Source organism: Podarcis cretensis (genome assembly GCF_951804945.1).
Source record: "Podarcis cretensis genome assembly, chromosome: 6".
NCBI lineage: Eukaryota > Metazoa > Chordata > Lepidosauria > Squamata > Lacertidae > Podarcis > Podarcis cretensis.
In genome coordinates this window covers 63,193,012-63,216,200 of record NC_137175.1, presented here as the reverse complement: position 1 = coordinate 63,216,200, position 23,189 = coordinate 63,193,012, and the positions used below count along the sequence as shown (strand labels likewise).

Here is a 23,189-nt window from a genome sequence, read left to right as displayed (position 1 = left end):
GGGGGAGTAAGAACAAAAAGTGGAATTGCACATCTTCAGAGTCCTGGTTAAATAAGTGAGGTTTAAAGAGATGCCGAAAAAGAATAAAAGATGGTGCCTGCCTGCCTACGTTCAGGAGGAAAATGATTCCATATAAAGGGTACAATTGCAGAAAAGGCATGGCTCCAAGGGGGGACATCAGTTGCACTTCTGTTGGCTGTGACACCAGAAGGAGCTGCAGTGGAGGAGAACCAGCCGTCTGCCATAACGGGTGACAGATACATACCTCTCTATTTTGAAGTGTTTGCAAAAGATAGGAAGCCACAATTGCTAAGTGATTTGCTTGCCTGCACACAAGGTGAAATGGACACCAGCATTTATCTTATGTTAAGGTGTTCATACAGTGTCCCTAAGGGGTATTTATTAATTCGCCTTCACCATTAGCTCAATGAAGCAGCTTTGTGGGCAGTTCACCAGCAACATATCTATTCTGTCTTTCTGGCCCAGAACCAAGAACAAATACTCAAATCCAGATCCAGAGCATACTGGCCTTGTGGTGAGAATGATGGAACTCTTGTGGGTTATGTCAACTCCTCGCTCCCCCTCGGTCTGTGTGGGTGTTGCACTCAGCTCCTGGGAGGCAGAGCTATCCATGCATGTTGGACAGAGTTATCTATGCAGTGGTTAGGAGAATGCACTCTGCAGATGTTCTGTTCTCTCCTTTTTCCCCACATGGTTTGGCCTCAGCTCTGGCTTTCGGGAAAGGTTGAGCCCCATTACTGGGCACAGGATGGTAGTCAGAACTGTTCTTGGTATTGGCATATGAGCACCCTACTAGTTTGAGAAGAATCCTTATTTAACTATCTGGATATGAACTGCCTCCATGTTTATTTTATTTTTTATTTTTTTACATTTTCTTCCTTATCCACATCCCCTTGTCTTAGGTGTAGGCTTTTGAGTGAACTATAAAGCCTTGATGTATCTCAAGGCTTTAATAATGATAATAATATTTCTCTAGTGTCTATTACCGGAGGACCTGAGCGTACTTTGCAAACATTTATGAATACAGCCTTGCCACATCCCAGAGACATATGATCTCTATTTTACAAAGTCCCATTTCGGCGAGGTGCTTAAGAACATGCCTTGCATTAAACAGAGGAAGCGCATCATTGACGTCACGGCTTGTCTGATATGGGGCATAGGCATCTCTTGGAGAACAGGCACATTATGGTTTTGGTATTCTGCGAATGAGTGGCTTAGAATGAGCTTTCGAGCAGATTAAATATACCAGCTACTTCCATGAAATCCTGTGGAACACCGACCCCTTTGGCAGATTTTTTTTTTTAAGCTTTTAAATTAAACTTGACTGAGTTTCCAAAAACACTTTTCTAAATGCGCATTGTGTTATCATGCAACGCACCAGCCTTGCAGATGAGTTTACAACATCCATGCCATTTTACTGTTCTGCCATGTATACCGGGGTCATGTAAGTCAGTGGCTCTCCCAGGAGGAATTGTTCTTTCCTCTGTGCGAGTGGGTAACTCTGTCCCATTGTAGCCTTTCCCCAAAATGTTCAGAAATGTAGTAACAAAGCTCTGTAGTAAAATGAGAGCTTTGGCACTGTGCCAGCTAGGTAAGCACATTTGGGGTATGAATATAGACCAGCCCACCAGCTGGTACAGAGAAGGTGCCTGTGTGTCTTTTACTACAAAGTTGTGGTTAAATGCTGAAAAGATGAGTGGCTTGTCTGCCCTCCCAGGTAAAGTATGAAATGAGACGACAGCTGACTCCTGGTCCTGTGCCTTAAACTCAAGGCAATACTTCCTCCTAAGCTTGAAGTCATTTAGCATTTATATCGATATGAAGTGAAATCTCTGTAGCTCAGCAGTGTGTTCTTGATGCCAGACAGGCAGCCACACATCTTGATCAAGTAGATTAATTTTCCCTCGTGGTTTATGATTTAGTTTTTAAAAGAAGCAGAATAAAGGACATTTTAACGATGAAGACTTAGCTTGCCAAGTGTCAGTTGTGTTGAGTGGTGTTTTCTCATTCTTTATCTTTAACATGGAGTAAACAAATGACTTTCTTTCCTTGGTTTCTCCCCACCTCCTTATTATGTACTTTTAAAAATTGCCTTGTATCAGTTCATAGGATCGTTGAAAAGAGCTGTTTCTCTCTTTAATGTAATATATAGACCTTAGTTATTGTCTTCTTTTTTTTAACTTTGAAGTTTAGAACATCACAGTGGCAGTTACTGCCTCTGAGTGGAACAGAGTTGAGTTTATGCAAGACTACAACTGGTTAGGGGAACAAAATTGCATTGGGCCACATACCAGGCCTACTTAATATCTGTTGGAATGGTGCCTGTGTATATAAACCAGAGCTATGAGATTATTGCTTTTAAAATCCAAGGTAACAATTGCACATATGGATCTAGGTATGTAAATGATAGCACATAGAAGCAGTACTTTCCCATTTCCATGTCTTTGTAATACGAGGGGTAGGTCAGAATAAACATATACAGGTTAAATTCAAATCTTTTTAGATGAGTTGATCCAGTGAAAGAGAGGGGAAGGCCATTTTGCTGATTTGCCCTGCAGCCCCTACTCTTTTCGGAGGATCCCCTAACTATCAGAGGGTGCAAGCAGAAAGAATAATCAACTACAGTCCCCTCTCCAGGGCCGGCCCAGGACATTTTGGCACCTGAAGCGAAGCACAAAATGGTGCTTCTCCCCTGCCAAGGAAGAAGGGATGAGTGAAGTGCATGGGAACTAGGAACGAGGGTGGGAGAAGACCAGCAGCACCTCCTATTCGCCAAGAGGCCACTGTAGAGAAGGCACTGGGGTGGGGCTGCTGAGGAGGTGTCAGATCCAGCGTCCAAGGAGTATGCTCTATGTGTTGTTGCTGCAGCCACAGCAGTGGGCAATGCATTCCTTGGAGGCCAGGTCTACCCCTGTGGATCTTGCCCCTGTGGATCTTGCCACTTGAGGCAGTCACCTCACCTTGCTGTATGGGTGGGCCAGCCCTGCCTCTCTCCCACTTTCCCCAAGTGAACTCCATGCAGGGGATGAGCTTGCTGATGGGAGCAAAGTCTGGATCCAAGCTACTGTCTGGAAACCAATCGCTAGAATATCCGTGACCAATTTTAAGCTGGGAAATCTAATCTTGGTCACATACAAGAATCCTTACAGCTGCAAGTTTAGAAAATCGGTTAAGTTGGGCTGCAGAAAACCAGGATAGAAGAGCGAGTTTGCTTAAGGAATTTTCATTTGGTGGAATTCTTACTCGTTCTGAAGTTGGTTTCGCTTACAAATTCTCCCACTCTCTTCTTAGCCTAATGAAGCCCACAGAAACCAGTGCCATAGTATACTAAGCATCTCTTTAGTTGCTTTCTAAGTAAAGCAACCATATAGCCTTATTTGTGCTCAAGAACAACAGTGAAACATGCTGCATCATAATGTTTCTTCAATTTGTAACACTAATGACCCAAGCAGTGAAAATTTAGTATGACTCTGAAATCATATGGGTCAAAATGACGCACTTTTAGCATGTTAACAATATAATAAATACTTCTTGAATGGGAACTTTGATCCCTTCTGCTATCCTAATGAAAATAAAGGCTGGAGAAAGACTGTCTTCTTTATTTAGCTTTTTTACTTTTGGATGTGGTTTTCCATAATTATTTTTAATTAGTTACGCTCAGGACATGAAACCTATGACTATTCTTTGGCTTGATACAGATGGAATGTCACATTATCATCACATGGTAAGGCATGAAATTTATTTACTTTACATAAACAGCCTCTACTTAAAACAACTTAATTCAGAACATTCCTTTGTCAATGGGCAGCATTATGTAGATCTTAGTATATCATTCTGCATTAGCAACATAAAAAATGGCCCCATTGTTTGCCCATGACTAGCATTTACAGTAAACAAAATGTTTTTTGAAGAGAATGTAAGCAAACTTGAGAGCAGCTGCCAGGAGATGAAATCTAGTCATGTTGCTGCTGTCCAAAGCATGCTTTATGTGTGTGTAGGTTGCACTCTGCATATTTCAAAGGGGAACTTTTTAACAGTTTTAGCATTTTGTGGGAGTGAATACAAACAAAACGAACCTTTATCCTGCTGGTTCTTAGGCAGGGTTTCAGTAAATGCTAGATCTAAAAGAGACTTTTTACTCAACTCTTCCCTAATCAACCAGGATTGAAAGATTTGTTTACAAATGTTTTTGTTCAATGCAAGACAAAGCACCAAAGTTCTGCAGGCTTTAAAAAGTGCTGTTCTCTGTTACACAGCTTTGATGTACTGCTTCCAACCTGATTTGGTCCAGCTTGTCCAGTTTCCCATCATCACCCAGTGTAGATCAGAGGTAGGAAAATGAAGGCTAGCGGACTGTATCTGAGTCTAAAGTGTTTTTTTTGGGGGGGGGGTTGTCCGGGCTGCTGCAACCATGTAGTGACTTGGTTCCAGTCCAGTTGTCCCAGAAGATTAAAAAAGGAACAAAAGATTTTCAGCGGGGAAAAATTGTGGGATGAATTGGGAAGATATTGCCTGACATTTAACACGGTGAACAGAGCTAATAAGTGCTCTAGTCCTGTTAGTTACTACCTCATCCCTTGCACTTTTTAGGTGCTCTTTTGTGAAGAACAGAGGGATCTGCCTTATACTGGCTGTGTTATGATGACATGATAAACTATGGTTTGTTGTGATGGGGATGACCTTGAGCAAGCCTCAGGCTTTGTGTCCACTCCTCTTCCAGAGAGCTGTCTTTAACAGCTGTGTGGCAGGTCAAAATTCAACAGGTGAAGCCTTTTCTGGTATGGAAAAAAGCTCTACCTGTTCACATTCAGTCTGTCAAACATTTTATTACTTGTGTGACCCTAATTTGTTTTGGGGTTGTCCAACCAAACTGCAAATTAGGATACAAAGCTTAAATCAATTTGTGTTCTCTTTTGCAAGAGGGGGCATAAGGCCTAATCCACATAGAGTGCATTGGACCCATTATACTGCTCGCACCCTGGACTTACTCGCAGTGTAAGATTGCAGCCTTGGTTGCCTCGAAGGCTGTGCCACTCTTGAGATTATTTTGTAAGAGACAAAGTTTTGGCTGTATTGATTTTTGTGGGGTGTTTTTGCTTCAGGTGAGACTTTAATCTGTCTAGTAGAGAGATACTACTTATTGTGAAGAAAAATGGTCAGAACTCAGTTATTCATTTGACCTACAAATATTGCACGATTAGATCTTTTTCTCATCTCAACAAAAAAATGCTTTGTTTCCCCAAAGACACTTATGTTAATATGTGGCTGTAATTAGGGTGTGAATTTTAAAATACAGCTTTTGGCATGTTTAGCATCACAGGCCGGAGCTACAAGTGTGATAGATACTTGGGAGGCAAACTACAAACTTCTCCAATTATTTACTATCCTATGCTATGTAGATGAAATATTAAGCTATTAACTTTGGTGGCAGACATAGAAATGCATATGAGACATATGACTATAAAGCTTCAGATATATATACACAACCAACCATACAGATGTGCACAAACATTCACTGACCTGTCAAACTGCACTCCTTATATGAAGGTCTACCATTCAGCCATTGTACATGAACTTTGATGCATTACTTTTACAACGCGTTTTTCTTGCAGATCTCTTCCTACAATGCTTTTTACAAAAAAACCAAACCCTGACATTAGATATCAGGTGAAATGAAAACTATTAATTATATAAGTGTTATGTATAGTAATTCGTACATTACTATAAATACTCCTAAATATGTCTTCTTTGAGACGTACAATAGTTATTTTAAATAATAAAAAAGGAAAGGTGCATTGGTTTGGAGTCACTTAATAGCAATTACATTTTAAGAGGTGTAAATAACTTGCTATCCAGACATTACAAATATCCAGGTGCTCTGTATGTGCTGATGACAACAAAATTGAAAAGAAAGACTGCAATAATTCTGACTGGTTTTCTCTGCAGAAGATATTGATTATTTGTGTGTGGTGAGAGATTTGGAAAATTCAATTAAAGGAGTTGTGCAAAGGTTTCATAAATTTTCCTTATACAGCGTGTACACAGACACTGTTGCGTATTAAATCAATGCAGCACTTCACAATATATTTTCTTTGAAACATAAAAATAAATAACATTTAAACAGTTCTGCTTACTACAGAAACAAGTTTTATTTTCTGTGAAGCATTTAGTCATGTGCTATCACTGACTCATACACATTTGCCAGCTGTAACAAATTTTATAGACATTTTCTCCAGAGACATAGCTCATGTACTATGAATTTTTAAATGAGCAAATGGTGAAGAGGGGATGTCAGCAATATAAAAATTGATCAGTTAAAAGATAAAAGCATAAGTAAAGAGATTTGTATGGTAGTCTTAATAGGTTTTATTAAATAAAAATACTATAAAAGGACAGTAATGAATAGACTGAAGGTTTTAACTGTAGTTGAGGTGGAGAAAAATTATTCTGGCACATTTAAGAGAAGATTGGTTTTATATCACCAGACAGGTGGCCATTTTTTCCTCTCTCCCTCTCCACTTTAGAGCTGTTCATGGTTTAAAGCATTTAAATTTGCACACACATGCATAAAAGAGAGTAAACTTTCAACTAGATCATGACCTTTCACTGTGCTGGTGGATGGGTAGAGGAACAGAAGATTCTCCCCCACTTTGCACAAGCAGATTAGGGTGGTTCTCTAGAAAGACTTGTGTAACGCCCCTTGACCTGGGCAGGTCTCTTGAAGTTGAATGGCAAAGTTGATTAAGGTCAACTGTGACACAGCGTCACAGTTGATTTTGATTCAGCTCAAAGCCCCTGTGGTGCAGTGACCAGAATCTGTAAGAAGGGCTGTAGCTCAGTGGTAAGAGGGCATCCATAGCATGGCCAGGGTCCCAGGCTGAATCCCTGGCATCTGCAGCTGGAGCTGGGAAAGAGTCCTGGCTGCTGGACAGTATTTACAACACTTACTTAGATGGACCAACGGTCTGACTTGGTATAAGGAGCTTCCTATGTAACCCCAAATCCCCACTGACCATTGAACACTCTGTAAGACCCTGGGAAAGCCAGTATCTTGACTAACTTGTTGCATTGTTGGAGAAAGGGCAAAATGGAATGGTAAGAAGCCCACTGTGGGGCCTGATATTGTTACAATAAACACAGGACAAGACATAGACAAGAAGACTGGACCTTTGTTGGTGAGTCTCAGATCTCCGGCTTGTTCCTACACACACACACACACACACACACACACACACACACACACACTGTGTGTGTGTGTGTGTGTGTGTGTGTGTGTGTATATATATATATATATATATAATCACTGACTTTGCAGTGGGCACATCCCATAAGCAAAGTAGTGTTCCCCAGTACTACCATCTTCATTCTCCAGGGATGTTGTTGCTTAGTTGTGTCTTCGTGACCCCGTGGACCGGAGCACGCCAGGCACTCCTGTCTTCCACTGCCTCCCGCAGTTTGGTCAAACTCATGTTAGTAGCTTCGAGAACACAGTCAAACTATCTCATCCTCTGTCGTCCCCTTCTCCTTGTGCCCTCAATCTTTCCCAACATCAGGGTCTTTTCCAGGGACTTCTCTCTTCTCATGAGGTGGCCAAAGTATTGGAGCCTCAGCTTCAGGATCTGTCCTTCCCGTGAGCACTCAGGGCTTATTTCCTTAAGAGTGGATAGGTTTGATCTTCTTGCAGTCCATGGGACTCTCAAGAGTCTCCTCCAGCACCATAATTCAAAAGCATCAATTCTTCAGCCTTCTTTATAGTCCAGCTCTCACTTCCATATATCACAACTGGGAAAACCATAGCTTTAACTATACGGGCCTTTGTTGGCAGGGTGATGTCTCTGCTTTTTAAGATGCTGTCTAGTTTTGTCATTGCTTTTCTCTCAAGAAGCAATCTCCAGGGATACCTATACATATAAATTAGCTTGTGTCATGGGCCTCAGCCACAGGGCCGTTAAAGTAGCAAGCATCAAGTCCCCCCAATCTTATGTCCTTCAAATGCCTTGGACCTTGTAAGCTCTCATGCTCTCCAATTGTGGCCTGTACTAGCTGGGGATTATAGGGGTTGTTGTCCAGAACATCTGTTGAGCACCACGTTGGGGTAAGGCTGACCTAGCAACATGCCTGACAAAAGTAGCTTCCTGATGGTCAGCAGAAGAATGTGTTGGTGGTAGGCTTGGAGTTCTTTCTTACCTCAGTTTTTAACTTGCCAAATCCTAAGAGCTTGAAGTTCTAACAACCCACTGAAACCTTTTGGGTAAGCCTCTGTTTTTGTCCCTATTGTTAAAATAAAATCTTCAACATTTGTATTAACTTGTGTTTAAAAGCAATTTGTGTTCCACAAGATGAATGCATCCCAATGAAAACAGTGGGCCCAACTACATGTTAGATTGTGTCCAGTGACTATGTTAGATTTTTCATTTTCTATACTGTAATTATAAACTGCAATATATAATTGTATTGGTTTTCTTGTTATGTGGAAAAAAATGTTCTTTGTTTTACAGACTATCTCCAACCTGCCAACAGCTTTGAGTACCTTAAGTCCCTCATCAACTGAGGTGAGCAGATCTTCATGTTTAAGAGACAGGATTGAAGTCTGTAATTGAAAGTACAGTTAAAATATATGTGTTTATTGGAAGCTTTTTGAGGAATGGTAGATTTGTGGAACTTAATTTCTAGCACCCCTTGATTAATGGGGGGGGGGAACTATTTTCACTGGTGTTCACTTAATTTGAATGTAAATGACTCTGAGAGTTAATTATTAATATTTTCTCTGCAAACTGATGATTCTTTAATTCCCAAAATGTGTATTAATCAATATGCTGGGCTAGTTCAGACATAATGTCTTTCAAAAGGCATTACTTAGCACACATGTGTAAGTTTATATATCAGAATGTTTTCCAAAACAGTTTTTTGTTTGTGTTTTCATTCATCCAAAGAAATATTTGCTGGGATGATACCACATGAAATGCGTTCTATTTTTGGCACGGCATCAAAGCAAACTTAGCAAGTATTTGAACCATTTTTGTTTCTTGCTAGCTCAGGAAATTCTAGTTTACTTGAGAGCTCATGAGATGTAATTTTACAATTGCTCAAAATAGGATGACTTCCAACTTTGACGAGGTTCCCTTGCGCAAAGGCAAAATTTACTCTGAAGCTCTACTAAAATCATGTTGTTTTAATTGCCATTTTTCTCCAGGAATATGTGTGCTGAATCCCGAGATGAGACAAGTTTCTCACTTTCGAGTACTGGCATTTCCAAAGCCCAGCTCATCTTAAAACATGCAGTTATGTGCAGTGGGACATGAACACCACACCCTCCTCCAAGGGCCACCCCACATTCATAAGCTGCATGTGACAAAATGGTGTTTAATGCACCATTTAAATTGAGTAGGTCTGATTTGTGTGATCTACTCTTTCCCCAACTATTTGAGCAGGAAAAACTATTGCATCAGCTGGGTCTACATATACTGAACTTTCCTCCTGTAGACCTTTTCATTCCAGCATTGTATGCAACATGTGGCCCAGAGGATGGGTTGTGGGGGGCAGCAAGATCCTGTTCCTTGACTTAAAGTAGACAAGGAATGTGTGGTTAGGACACAAGTCCCCAGACAAACAAAATTAAATTATCTTGCTGCACAGAGCTATTCCATAGCATAATTTTTAGAAGAATGCCATCCTTTCTGAAACATAATGAAGATATTCCAGGTCTTGCCTTGCAGGCAAACATTAAGTTCATTGAGCCTGTCCAATATGTCAGCCAAGAACCCTAATCAAAGCTAGAAAATGTTTGTCAAGGAAATGACAAGCCCATCAAAATGTATGGCTCTTGTTTCTGAGTTTACAGACTCCTACAGATTGTCACTTTTTATAAAATCTGCAGTTTTTCCACACATGTGTTAAGATCTACATTAGCTGCATTTAAATTTGTTTTTTGTAGCTAGTACCTGGTCCTTCACCCATTCCACATGGCCAGTGTTGTGTCTGATAGGATGCCATCTCTTCCAAACACCTTCATTATATTATTAGCTGAATGAGAAGTTTTGAAAAAAGAATTGTTAGCGGTTCTTAATGTCAGTCAGTGATAAAATAAGGACTCCTGCTCAATCTCAGGTGACCCAATCTCAGTGCAGCAAACATAAGCCATCCCTTGTGCATTCCTGGTGCTGTTTGCATTGTTATACACACACAGTGCAAAAAAGGGACTTGGGTTCTGAGCATCAACTGCCATATTGGCAGTACTGCAGCAAATTCTGGTATTGGACAGTAAATACTTAGCTGTATGGTATACTACAGATGCTGCTATTTTTATTGCTGCAAAGCACCACAATTTTTTTGCTGAGGGAACAGACATGGCTGCTTTGTTCTTGCCACAGTACAAAAGACACCATCATGCCTCAAATAATCTAGAAAATGGAAATAAACTCCACTGAAGTTAGTGAGGCTTACTTCTGAATATGCGTGCAATGAATTGTGCTGTTACAGAACTCCCTTTAAAAAAAGAAGAAGTTGATTGCAGGATATCTTTTACCAAATGGCATTTTAATTAATGATTGCTCAATTATTTTAATCAATGGTTTCATACTATCATGATATGATGGCAATTTTGCCTGTAGACAAAGATGTGGCTGTTCTTTTGAAATCAGAATATGAATCCTCACCTCTTGCCAAACAGGCAGCTCTTTCGTTGCCCTTCCAGCTTTCTCCCACAGGAATCTGTTTCTGGCCTTCTCCTCTACCCCCTTATTCCTGTTTCCCACCTTCTCTAAGTTCTAACCCTCATTTACTAAACTGCTGCTAACCTTGGCCCACTAACCATTTAGATCAGGGTTCCCCAAACTTGGGTCTCCAGCTGTTTTTGGACTACAACTCCCATCATCCGTAGCTAGCAGGACCAGTAGTCAGGGATAATGGGAATTTTAGTCAAAAAACAGCTGAAGACCCAAGTTCTGGAAGCCCTGATCTAGAGTCCTCTCTCCAAAGCCATCTCCTACACCCACCAGTCTTCTTGGTTCATAATTTCAAAAGTACAGTGAGTCTTGAGAGAGAGTAGAGTGTCTTTCTGCAAGATACAGCGAGCAGAAGAACCCAGCTGTTGAAAGATCTATCAGTTTAGAATCACATCCCTCTGATTGGACCTATGACATGTACCTCCAGGTGAATGGAGGTGACTTGCAGAAAGATCCAGGAGTTGCCACTCCTGCAACACTGCTTAGGTGACCGTGCAGGTTTGCAGTAGCAGCCATGCTCCTCCAAGGGAAACGTTGGCGCTATGGCAGGCGGCAAGAATGTGAAAAGCAGTGCATTAATATGGCTTCTTGCTCCATGGCATAAAATGCACCAAGGAGGCTCCAAACCTAGCGAGCACAGCAATAGACTCTCTAGCATCTGTCACAAGCATCTAAAAGTAACGTGCTTATGTGTAGCATTTCCCCTCCCCACCCGCCTCCTGAGGTGCTACATGCACATTGAGGGCATGCACAGTCTCCTTTCGATGCTTGCTAATGGACACCACCCTTTAGGATGCTCATGCCAGGAAAGCAAGCTGAAGTCTTAAGACTTGGTCGATGGAAGCCAAAATTGTAGCCAACACAGCTGGCATAATGAGTTGATGAACTGCCAGTTACACAAAAGGCAAAGCTCTTGCATGTTTCTTAATTAGAAAAATCACCTCCCGTTATTCCAGAGCAGCTAGGAAAGAAACAGGAGTTTGCTGAAAGATAGTCACAAAACAGAGAACATATTCAAACCCAAGGATGCTATGTAATATGTCTAAGTTTATACTTCTTTATTCTAATCCTTTATATCCCTCCTTTCAGGAAACAAATCCTTTGTAGGTTGAAGCTTTCTAAACTGGCTCTTGGTAATAGCAACCAGATCAATGTATTTGGGGTTTTTCATTATATATGTCCCTTGAGATATTAAGCTGACACATGAAGTTGCCCCATGTTAAATTGTGAACTAAAATAATACTGGGAAGCATTTGTATTTTAACATCCAGGATGCTTTCAAGGAAGTGGGGTATTTTGTTTTCTAGGTGTTCTGTATATACACAGGAAAGCTAGAGCTAAACCACAAATAGTGTGTTCAAAGGGCAACATGGATGCCAAAATTGTCGTTTATTTTAATCATTTTTTAACCTACACAGGCCATATCTGAAGAATATATTCTGCTTGGCTGCAAGATTCTACAACTGCCTGATCCTACTTAAAAGGTTGAAAAGAAACGCCTGTAAATCTATCTCCCCAGCAAATACCAGCTAAGGATTGCTCAGTGCACTAGGCAGGTGCACATCTAGATACAGTTTCTTGCGTCTAATTTAAACTTTACAATCTGCACAACCAGATAATCTCAATGTAAATAATACACTTCTCCATAGCTCTTTTATGCAAATGGGTAACGGCACAAGCTGAATTTCTGCACCAGGCCCCTATGCTTGCCCCACCTTGGTAAAATGCCTCTGTGAGCTTTCCCCTCATGTTTTGGGAAGAAGAGCTGTGCTTAAGGATGGACACTATTTCCCAGGCCTTCAAACAAACTGTAAATTTCACAGTAATGATATGCTCCATGCTTTCTCTGAAGGAGTGCCAGTTTGACCACAAACAATGAAGATTGCTTGCCAACATGCGGGGCATTGTTTATGCAACTTATCAGCACACCCAAAAGGAAGCAATTTTCTATCTATCTTTGGCTCGCTACCATCATTTTGCTAGCAAAACCTTATGTGCCTCACATGCAACATTTGCAATGCCTTTTTAGTTACTTTGGTTTACAAAAGCACCACATAACTTTAGTTTTGCACTGCTAGCAAAGCTAGCAGTATGTTCTTCTGCTTTGTGGTGCCTGAATTTATGCTGCAAAATCATTAAAAAGCAACACCATAGAGATTAATGTTTCTTTGCAATAGTACCTGCAGGGACAGGAATCAGTAAAACCTATCCTAGCATGTACTGAGATCCACAAATGATATCACGTTTCAGTCAAAATAAATGGTAACTATGCTGGAATGTTTAGAGGGCCAAGTACATCTTTAATAACTTTTTAACATAAAGATTATTTTTAATGGAAATTTAGGTGGTGGTGAAGCTGAGGCATGTACCTTCTCAGATGACTGACACTGAAATGCCAGCTTCACCATTTTGAGTGTAAGCGAAGAGTGGAGCCTTAAGAATGTGCTTGCTCATCTCTTCTGTATATATACCCTTTATGATGGTTTGAAGACACTACATAGGGAGGTTTTCCTTCTTGCTTTGCACTGGGTCCCCTTCTGATCCCCCAAAAGTTAGAAGGCTCTATACAACAGGTTTGGGAGCTGCAGAAGGGGTGGGAGACAAACAGGTAGAAATTGTGGAGCCCTTGCTCCCAGTGTGGAATGTAAGTGCCTTCTGCCCATGCAAGCAGCTTTTTGCAACCAAGCAGACAGTAATAAGTTGTTCGCCATGTACCAATTTCAAAACTGAAGTTGTCAACTATAATTGGGTCACAATTCTTTTTATAGAATAAAACTTTTGAAGGATAATTTGGTGTTGACAAATTGTTTTAAAAAAGTGATTTGCTTAGACATTTCAGTGTAAAGAGTACAGGTTTCAGTTCAAGGTATTTCACTATCAGTGCTAGTTACTTCAAATATATGCATATGCTTTTAAGTAGGAAAAGGTTGAGGGACTTTTTCTTCTCAAGATGCAATTGCTAGTCAGTTTCACTTACACAGTTTGAGGGACTTTATTGGGGCAACATCACTGCTGCCTCTTCATTTGTTTGCGGCATCATAACTCGGTCCCAAGCATGTTTACTTACAAGTAAGTTCTACTGATTTCCTTGGGACTTGCTCCCTTGTAGGCTTCTTCAGAATTCCAGCCTAAGGCTATTAAAGTACTGCTTCTCAGCCACTTGTACTAAGCTTTTTCTCTTTTCAGAAACAGCTGGGTCTGTTAAGAACCATTTCCTAGTTCTACATAAGGTAGATCAGATAACTCACACTTTATCACCCTTGAAGGCCATCTGAAGGACAAAGAAAAGAGATACACATAAAACTAATGTTTTTCTATGCTGGGGAATACTTGCTCCGGGCTTCTGATGACTACAAGCAGAAGAAATGGCTAATGGAAATGTGAGATCAGTGCTCTGTCAGCAAGAGCGACTGTTTCACACTCTCCTTCCCTGAGTGATTTTTGCAGTGCTTCAACATCTTAGAAATATTTTACCAAACTGTATTTGGGATGCGGGTAGTGCTGTGGTCTAAACCACTGAGCCTAGGGCTTGCCAATCAGAAGGTCGGTGGTTCAAATCCCCATGACGGGGTGAGCTCCCGTTGCTCGGTCCCTGCTCCTGCCAACCTAGCAGTTCGAAAGCACGTCAAAGTGCAAGTAGATAAATAGGTACCGCTCCGGCGGGAAGGTAAACGACGTTTCCGTGTGCTGCTCTGGTTTCGCCAGAAGCTGCTTAGTCATGCTGGCCACATGACCTGGAAAAACTGTCTGCAGGCAAATGTCAGCTCCCTTGGCCAGTAAAGCGAGATGAACACCGCAACGCCAGAGTCGTTCACGACTGGACTTAACTGTCAGGTGTCCTTTACTTTACCTTTTTAACAAATTAATGAAGTAAATGAAAAGCCACACAATCCTCATTTTGGAGCAGTTCAGTTGCTGATAGCACTTTAGAGACTGAATATGCCCGCTCTTTCCCATCTGCGGCTCTAGACCCGAGGGAGGTAAGGCTGGCACTAGGCCCACGTTGCTCCATACTTTGAATTGGCTTTCCAGTGGTTGCGGTACCTATGCCTCTTGGGAGGAATAACTGCTATGAGAAAGGAGTAAAGTTAAGCTTGGTAGTATTTAATAAGGGAAATGTGGAAGTGATCCATAGATAAGATAGCCCTTTCATATGTGGAGGCTAGGAGGCTTAGTTTGGTCAGAACTGAGTATACACATGCAGAGTTAATGTTACATGCATTACTTCTGGTAAATCAGTATCAGGGCCGTAAAAATTGTGTCCTGGGCTTTTTAGACTCATGTATTATCTGAAACCAAAGGAGTACATTGGTTGCCAGATTGGGGGGGGGGGGGAATCAGCTCTATCACCACACTAATAGCTTTAAGAATGGGGTAGAAACAGACTATTGTTAATGTCATCATTCAATAAAACATTGGGTTGGAACCAGACAACAGTTTGGAAAATTGAGATTTCCTACCTGGTCCATGAAACATCACCCAGCAATTCCCCTTACATAGCCCTGAGAATCCTAGAGGATAGCATGGGAACTGTTGTGATGAAGTGGGGAGGTTCTGCCAACTATCCCGACACACCAGTTCCTGCTGGTGCAAGGCATCTCTGAATCCAACTCGCTGCTTAGGATTTAACTTTCATTACTATGTGTGACTAGGCTGCACATTCAGCACATGCTATCCTCTTCAGTTCACAATAAATATATCCAAATTGCATGGGAACGCTGGGCCTCCACTCCAGGGGAAATTGCACACACCAGTGGGTTTCTTTGCACACATATCTGAGCAACAAGCCATCCAACAGATGGTCAACAGTGAAGGAAGTTTGGCTGGATTTGGGGCACACCCAAAAGAGAGGCAATTGCACCATCCAGGCTGACAGAGCCAACCATCTGTTTGGTATAATCTTTGATCCAATATTGGGAACCTGGAGTGCTTGATATAGACTGACAGGAACTAAACAAACATTTTATGCATGCAGTTTCTTTCAGCACACTGGACCTTTGATGGATTGATATACAAAACTTTAAAGGATACAGTTTGAAAGTCTATACGGGTTTGTATACTTGAGACTTAGAAGGCTCACTGTAGGAAAAATACAAGTTTCATTGGTGTGAGATATCATTCCCTTTAATACAATAATTTATGTATTACTGCTCTGTGGCAACTTTACTTTTAATAATCTTCACATTCCAGCACAATGTTTTAATTTCAAGTCCCCATGATTGAACCTATGCTCTCAGCTTCTGGTCATTTTCATAGAGCATAGCAGGGCCATTAGAAAATAGAGAGGAAGGACATCATTAGCATTTGTTTGCATAATAGATTGTAACTGTGCATGCAGAATTTTGGCTTCCTGGCACAAGATACTAGGCAGCTTGAGCTTTGTAAAGAGCTACATTCAGATTATGTTGCATTTTGTATGGCAGCAAACCAAACCATGTACTTGCAAACTGAAAATCTGTATCAGAAATATGTAGTACCACTTTATCCCATTTTGAGGGCTTTGTCTTATTGCTGTACATGTTTTCAGAACAGCAGAAAGGAATAAATTTGGGTGGAGCTGACATGCAATAGAAGCATGTGATGATAAGTGTATAGTGTCTTGTTGAATAAGGTGCTAAAATATGGCAACAAATCAAATTAAATCAGAGGCTGGTTGAATTTTGTATTTAAAATGAATACTCAAAATCAATGTGTATTGAATGTAAGAGTTTGGCTAGGAACAATGAACTAATTGTTCATGTCCATGATAAATATGTGTCAAATACAGCAGAAATGTCAAGTCTTCGTAAGTGGCTGCTAGAAATTGGTCTAATTCTTTATACGCCATGTATACTTTTGTCAGTGCAGGCAGATGGCATGGAAACAACCATCAAGCACCAAAGAATTCCAAATGGATTTGAATTCGTGCAATAACTTCATTTTTAAAAACCCAACAATATTTGAATTGCAGGCTATTAAATATCAAGACTATTACAAGAGAGTGCTACAGAAAAAGGACTTTGCACAATTTGAGTTCTTAGAGATCTGCTGCATTAGAATTATAGAATTAGAATCCATATAGACTAAAAATGCTATTTTGGTTATAAAATTTGCATATCGCTGGGAGGTTTGCATGTTGATGTACATTAAAAATAATGTTGGCCACAACAGCGCCTTGGAACTCTTGTTATGGACTTTTAGCTAGTATAAAGGTTAATACTGAAATAAGACTGTCATGGAAGCATGAACCATGACACTGAGTCATGAATATTAGTTCGGTGGCCTTGATGATTTTAAGCATATCATAGAGAATAGTGAAATATTGTACAAGGCAGCTTAATGTATGTAATCAAATAGGCTAGAAGAGACAGCATTTAGTAGCAACAGACAAGATACGCCGTAAAATATGGTTCTGCATCCCCAACACATTTCATTTGAAGTGCATTAAACTGAAACTCATACTATTAAATTAATTTGGAAATTTTATTCAAAATAAGCCAGTAAAGGTGGCCAAAATATTACTTAATTGTTTTCAAGGTACCAGTAGCTTTCCATCTTCAACAAATAATCAAGTATGATGTTTCCCTTTTATTGCATACAGAGGACAAAGAGTCCATTTCAAACCTCTCTTAATAATGGCTATTCACATTCCTGAAACAGCACAAATTGACATGTAAACATTTTTGTGTGGCTTTCCCCAGCAAATACATAAAATAAGAAAGCAATTTATACCTCACATTACATATGATTTAAGACATAGTTCTATGAAAATATTAAAAGGTTTCCCCTCGCTTTAGTCATTAGTTTTGCGGGTTGGCACTTTGACCTAATTGGTTTTTTTCTGATTTCGGCTATCTCTTGATTCCCATATTGCAATGACATTAAAATATAGCAAGAAGAATAGAAAGTGCAAGCAGGATACAGCAGAGACAGCTAGAGGAAATAAATCTGGTAGCCTTTGTGGAGGATCCAATGTAGCACTCATTAAAGTCAGGATGCCCATCAGAGTTATTGAGACAAGGAACTGAAAGGAGAGAGAAAAGGTACACTGGTTATCACTGATTTACAATGTCCAATAAGTCGTTTCATTGCTTAGGTGCTCTGTTTTCATCATCCTTATGGAAGATATTTCAGAAAATACAATGTGTCTCTAACATGACATCTTATGTACTAATTGCCAGGGTTGATGCAAACATGGTCATGTCGTCCATATTAGGATGCTGAACCTAACCATGGTTTAGTGTGAGGTGAACAAGCCCAAATGAGCTGGATCAAACTTCCTATTCACATCCTTCCCTCTCCTCTTTTCTTGATGCTTGTTTCCACGTTAACCACAGTTGGTTGGTTTGAACATAATAGCCAAACCGCAGGGTTGTTGTTTTTAAGTGCAATCCAAGGCATGCTGCAGCTTCTTCATGCCACACTAAAAGTGTCAGATGCTGCCCCAGATAACTGCTTAAAATGTTCCAGCAATTTTCTTCACCAGCAGCATCTGCACACGGTGGGAATCATGGCAGTGGTGTGACTGGGGACCTTGGCAGCTATACAGTAGCTTATGTTTAAAACACATAAACAAAAGGAAAGCATCTCTACCCCTTAGACAAATCAGTGCACAAAAGACAAGGTTTTTGTAAGAGTTACTTACTGAACTCCTAATAACCTTTGCGAATGTTCTGAACCATGGCATGCATCGTCTAATGGAAGTGGGGGAAAGCTTTATCTGCATATCGTCTTCAGAAGTATTTTCAAATATTGAGAAAGAAGTTGCACACACTGTGAGAAAGGCCAGTGTTGTCACAATATATGGCAGGAGCAGGCCATCCTTCAGGAGAAGGGGGAGCATGCTGTGGAGAAAGAGACAACTTAGTTCATGCCCTATCATGGTTATTTGCCCAACAATATATAAGGGGGTGGGGAGTCCTCAATAAACTCAAGTTAGAATTATATAGAAATACTAATATTCAAACTCACCTGAAGGTTGAAACAAGTAGAAACCATGTAGACATAAAAGGAATTTCATGTATAACTAAGCAGACGGGTCTATGGGGAAAAGCAAATAAAACCTACATAAACATTGTCAGGGTAACATTTCAATTAGTTGATAGCGGAGCTGCTGCATCATACATTATTTTTTTATTTTAACAAAAGTGACGCAAAACAACAGTAAGGGGCATTTATTTAGAATACAGACCACAACCACATTAATACACAATACATAACAATAGTGGCCAAGCAGCCTATTAGGGCAACAGAGTAAAATAAATTGCACATGGAGATTGTTTATGCACCTTCCTATGGGGGTAGGTGAAGTGTTAACACCACTTACTATTCTTACAATCATGTATATATAGCAACAGAAAATCCAAATGGTAAGTGCCACCAGAACTGTAACCCAAACAAGGCCACTGAGAAACCAAGATAAAGGTATTAGCAATATTTAGTAAGGGGAGAGCTGAGGATGCACAGTAGCTACTGAATGTGAGATGTCAGGGGATGAGGCATTGGCAAAGGAACCAAAGCAAAATATAGTGAACCTAGAAAATGGAAGAAAGCTTGGATAGCTGGAATATTCAATACTGTCACCCCCACAAGTCAACATTCTATTGCAAGTCCCACTCTTTGCTACTACTTGACTCATTTTTAACACAGGAAGCTGCCTTATACCAAGTCAGACCATGAGGCCCATCTTGCTTAGTAATGTCAATGCTGACGGGCTCCGGCGTTTCTGGCAGGAACCTTTTCCAGCTCTAACTGGAGAGACCAGGAATTGAACCAGGGACATACTGCGTGCAGACGTGTTCCATCATTCAGCCATATCCCTTTCCTTGTCAATAAGAGCAATTCTGACAGACCCATGCAAGCAAATACAGTGGTACCTTGGTTTACAACCATAATCTGTTCCGGAGGTCCATTTGTAAACCAAAACAGGTTGTAACCCAAGGGGCGCTTTCGCCAATGGGGCCTCAAAAAAAAAAAAAAATTAGTTTGCAATCCCCCAAAAATGGGTTGTAATCCAAAAAAAAGTTGCAAACCAGGACACGCACTTCTGGCTTTGAAGTGTTTGTAATCCAAAATATATGCAAACCAAGAAGTATGCAAACCAAGGTACCACTGTATCTGAAAGTAGTTAACTGAAGGGCTTGATAATGAAGATAATGAAAGACATACTGATAACATTTCAGTTTCAAAACAAGCCAGCTTTAAAATCATGGTTTCTGAAGCTGGCTGGTTTAACTACAGTTTGTCGGTCTGAATAAAACGAGACAATTTCCAAAGAAGCTGGAAAGTAAATACGAGAAACATCCTTCCAGCTATGCAGGAGGAAAGGAGTAGCATGCAAGCCTGAGTCTTGCTCAGATTCATTTCAGCTGAAGCATGTACCACTACACCATGGTTTAACATTCTGGGCAAACAGACCTACAGATGCAAAAACTGCTCTTCGGTCCCAAGTAAATCCCAAAATATCAGATTTGACATTACTGTGATATAGGAACGTGGCTCTATGGTTCCTGCTGAGCATGTGACTTCAATGCATGTTCAGCATCTTGTGACCTTGGCAAAAGCCAACTCTGAAGCATGTAGATCAGTTTTAAAGCTGTCACTTTTTCCACCTCCCCACACTTTAAAAATAAAAGAGGATGGAAGACAACAATGCATTCTAAAACATTTAGCTTTTCAAAAATAAGACATAGAAGGGACCTCCTTTGGCCAGGTATACTAAATACCCTTTCATGCATCCTGGGCAAAGGGAATGATGTTATTTGGTTGAACCAATTCTCTTGCGCTTCTGCACATTCAAGATTTACCCGTGCTGGAGCCCTATTCTAGATCAGATCCCATGATCCACTTCATCAGATGTGCTGTTTATTTACTACCCATTTCAACAGATAATGATGCATTATATTTTTAAAGCGGAAAATACAACTTACATTGAAACTAGAAGAATAGATTTTTCATGCACTTGGAATGAGAACAGGAAGAAGGATAATGCACAGCTAACCTGTTAAAAACAAAGTTAACAAGTGTTAACACAGAGGCAACAAGTACTGTTTATATTTCCATCGACAGGAACGTGTAGAGGATGCTTTTGCTATTCAGGAACAGCTTACATGTATCCATAGAAGCAGGCTTTCCCAACATGGTGTTCTAGATGTTTGGACTACAATTTCCATTGCCAATGGTGAGGGTTGATGGGAGATGTAGCCCAACAATATCTGGAGATCACCAGGTCACAGGATTCTGCTTGAAATGTCACTGTGCTTAAGACCACTTTTCCTTATTTTCAAGTACATTTAAAATGGGTATGTTACCATAACTAAGTGTATGAAATATTTTCAAGTTGCAGTATTCGAGAGAAAAGCACAGTCCCTTTTTAAAGTTATTGCAATAATTACTGTTATTTTTTATAAGTAATATTGATCTGGAAAAAAGCAAAATAAGAAGTGATCACTCATCCATACAAGGCTTTTTTCAGTGGTGGAACTTGAGATCTCAAATTTCAGCGGTGGCCTGTGCAACACAAAAAATTACCCCCCACCCCGCCTTCCATTCTACATTATTGTAGAATGTGACACACACAGGACACTGTGCCCTGTGTTGCTGGACCAGTCACACTTGCTTAAATCCACCTCTGCTTTTTTGCGTGATGTTGTATTTTGAAGAAAAATTATAGAACAAAAAATTAAAGGCATTTCCCTTCCCTTCAACAATTAGAAGAATACCACTTACGTATTGCTGGAGGACTGCTATAATCGTATTTTGTTTAAAGTGTTTAAAGTAATTTTTAAGAAATACAAAGTAGCGCAACGGAGTAACTTTACTGATCCTTTTAAAAGTACTGTGTGACTATTTAGGCAAAACTTCAGCATGCAATGACAGATAAACTTCAAAATTTAAGTAACGGAGACAAGGGTGGCTGTTTATCAGAGATTATTAACATAAGGCATAGGTCAAAAAAGAACCTTGAGCATCGCAATACAGTGGCTATTCTCCAAGCCCGAAATATTAGTCATCGGATTTATGAGTCTTTTTGGGCAATTTGGACCAACAGGCCTACTAATGGGATTGCAGTTGTTTAGGCTACCACATAGTTGTTTAATTAATGAGGCTTCCTCATTCCCAGGAGGTGGAGTTGGTTCTCCTTAATCTAGATTAATATATAATGATCCATGTGACATGAATAGATGAACTCCACTGCCCAAATAACTTTTAAGTGTACTACCTTGCACAAGTAGCATGACTGATCATGTATCATCCATCAGGTCTGATCTAGTTGAGATTCCTGCATTGCACGGGGCTGGACTAGATGATCCTTGGAACCTTTTCCAACCCAACAATTCTGTAATTATATCTATGGTGAGAGGTTAGGAGTTGTGGTTCCAAGTTGGTCAGGAAATACCTAGCTACTTTAGGTGAGCTAGAAGTCTTTAGAACCAGATAAATTGCATCATAAGCTTTTAAACAAATTTGTTCTCTGCTGTCCCAAAGGGCAGAACAAGGGTGTAATAAGCATAACTTACAGGAGGATAGACTTCAGAAGTTTCTCAACAGAACCAATTACCTTGAGAGTAGTGGGCTCCCCCCATTAGAGGAATTCATGCAGAGGCAAGACAGTCATCTGCCAGGGTGACATTGCTCCAGATTTCCTGCATAGGCCAAATGGTCTATATAGCAATTTCTGTGCATATTTTGCCACCTCATCCTAATTTCCATTCTGTGATATATTTTCATCCTATATATGATTGTGTGTGCATGCATATGTACATATGTATTTGTGGGAGGAAAGCAATAAGCCTTCTGACGTATGGATGATTCCAACTTCATAATCTGTTTCTAGAGCACCATGTTTTGGTGCGCAAACAGGAATAATGAGCGGTCGGACTGGTCTGAGATACAACACCTATGGTCACTCAGAATGGCCAGGTTTGGGGTTTCTTATTGGAAGAGATCATATGGTACATATATATGTTGTTCTATGAAACTGAACAGAGTGTGAATGGAGAAAGATATTTGTTTCTATTATAAAACATACAAACATTACATTAAATAAAATAAAAAACACTTACCAAAGCATATTTAAATCCTTTGATAGAAGGCTGCAGAGTTAGTTTTATGCAACTGGGAAGTGCAGTCAGGAATGTTAAGGCAAAGCTGAACATAAAATAATGTATTAAAAATGCTATCTCAGTAACAATGGATTCACCTTCTTAAAACTATGGATCAAACCTGCTTTTTTCATACCTGCACTAAAAAACAAATAAGGTTCCTGTTTTGAATTTCCTAATTTTAAACTTACAAATTAAACAAGCAGAAAACATCCACATGACACTACTGTTTAAATCAACTCTGTTTCTATGCAGATGGTTGAACCAGTGCCAGAATCTGACATTTAATGTATTTATTATTTAAAAATATGTATAACCTGTCCTTCATCAATACAGATTCAAGAGTAAAGTACAGAACACA

The 23,189-nt window shown here is 40.1% G+C and overlaps 2 protein-coding genes across 7 annotated transcripts in view; one reads left to right on the top strand and one right to left on the bottom strand.

Annotated features, from left to right (window-relative positions):
- Window positions 1–15,911, top strand: part of ITGB3BP (integrin subunit beta 3 binding protein) — an 81,492-nt gene extending 65,581 nt beyond the window's left edge. For 4 of the 6 annotated variants that reach the window (XM_079982402.1, XM_079982403.1, XM_079982404.1 and 1 more), the window contains exons 8-10: window positions 4,278–4,351; window positions 8,520–8,573; window positions 12,164–15,911. In XM_079982402.1, the coding sequence (XP_079838528.1) occupies window positions 4,278–4,351; window positions 8,520–8,573; window positions 12,164–12,226 (191 nt within the window). In that variant the 3' untranslated portion in view covers window positions 12,227–15,911. Of the gene's footprint in view, window positions 1–3,719; window positions 3,746–4,277; window positions 4,352–8,519; window positions 8,574–12,163 lie in introns of all 6 variants that reach the window. The other 2 variants (XM_079982401.1, XM_079982405.1) reach the window with 2 other exon arrangements.
- A 1,277-nt stretch (window positions 15,912–17,188) lies between these two features.
- ALG6 (ALG6 alpha-1,3-glucosyltransferase) overlaps window positions 17,189–23,189 on the bottom strand; it is a 28,015-nt gene continuing 22,014 nt past the window's right edge. The window contains exons 11-15 of the mRNA XM_079982407.1: window positions 22,790–22,874; window positions 20,654–20,724; window positions 18,696–18,764; window positions 18,370–18,568; window positions 17,189–17,748 (exon numbers count right to left, since the gene is read on the bottom strand). Coding sequence (XP_079838533.1) covers window positions 17,551–17,748; window positions 18,370–18,568; window positions 18,696–18,764; window positions 20,654–20,724; window positions 22,790–22,874 — 622 coding nt within the window. The 3' untranslated portion in view covers window positions 17,189–17,550. The remainder of the gene's footprint in view (window positions 17,749–18,369; window positions 18,569–18,695; window positions 18,765–20,653; window positions 20,725–22,789; window positions 22,875–23,189) is intronic.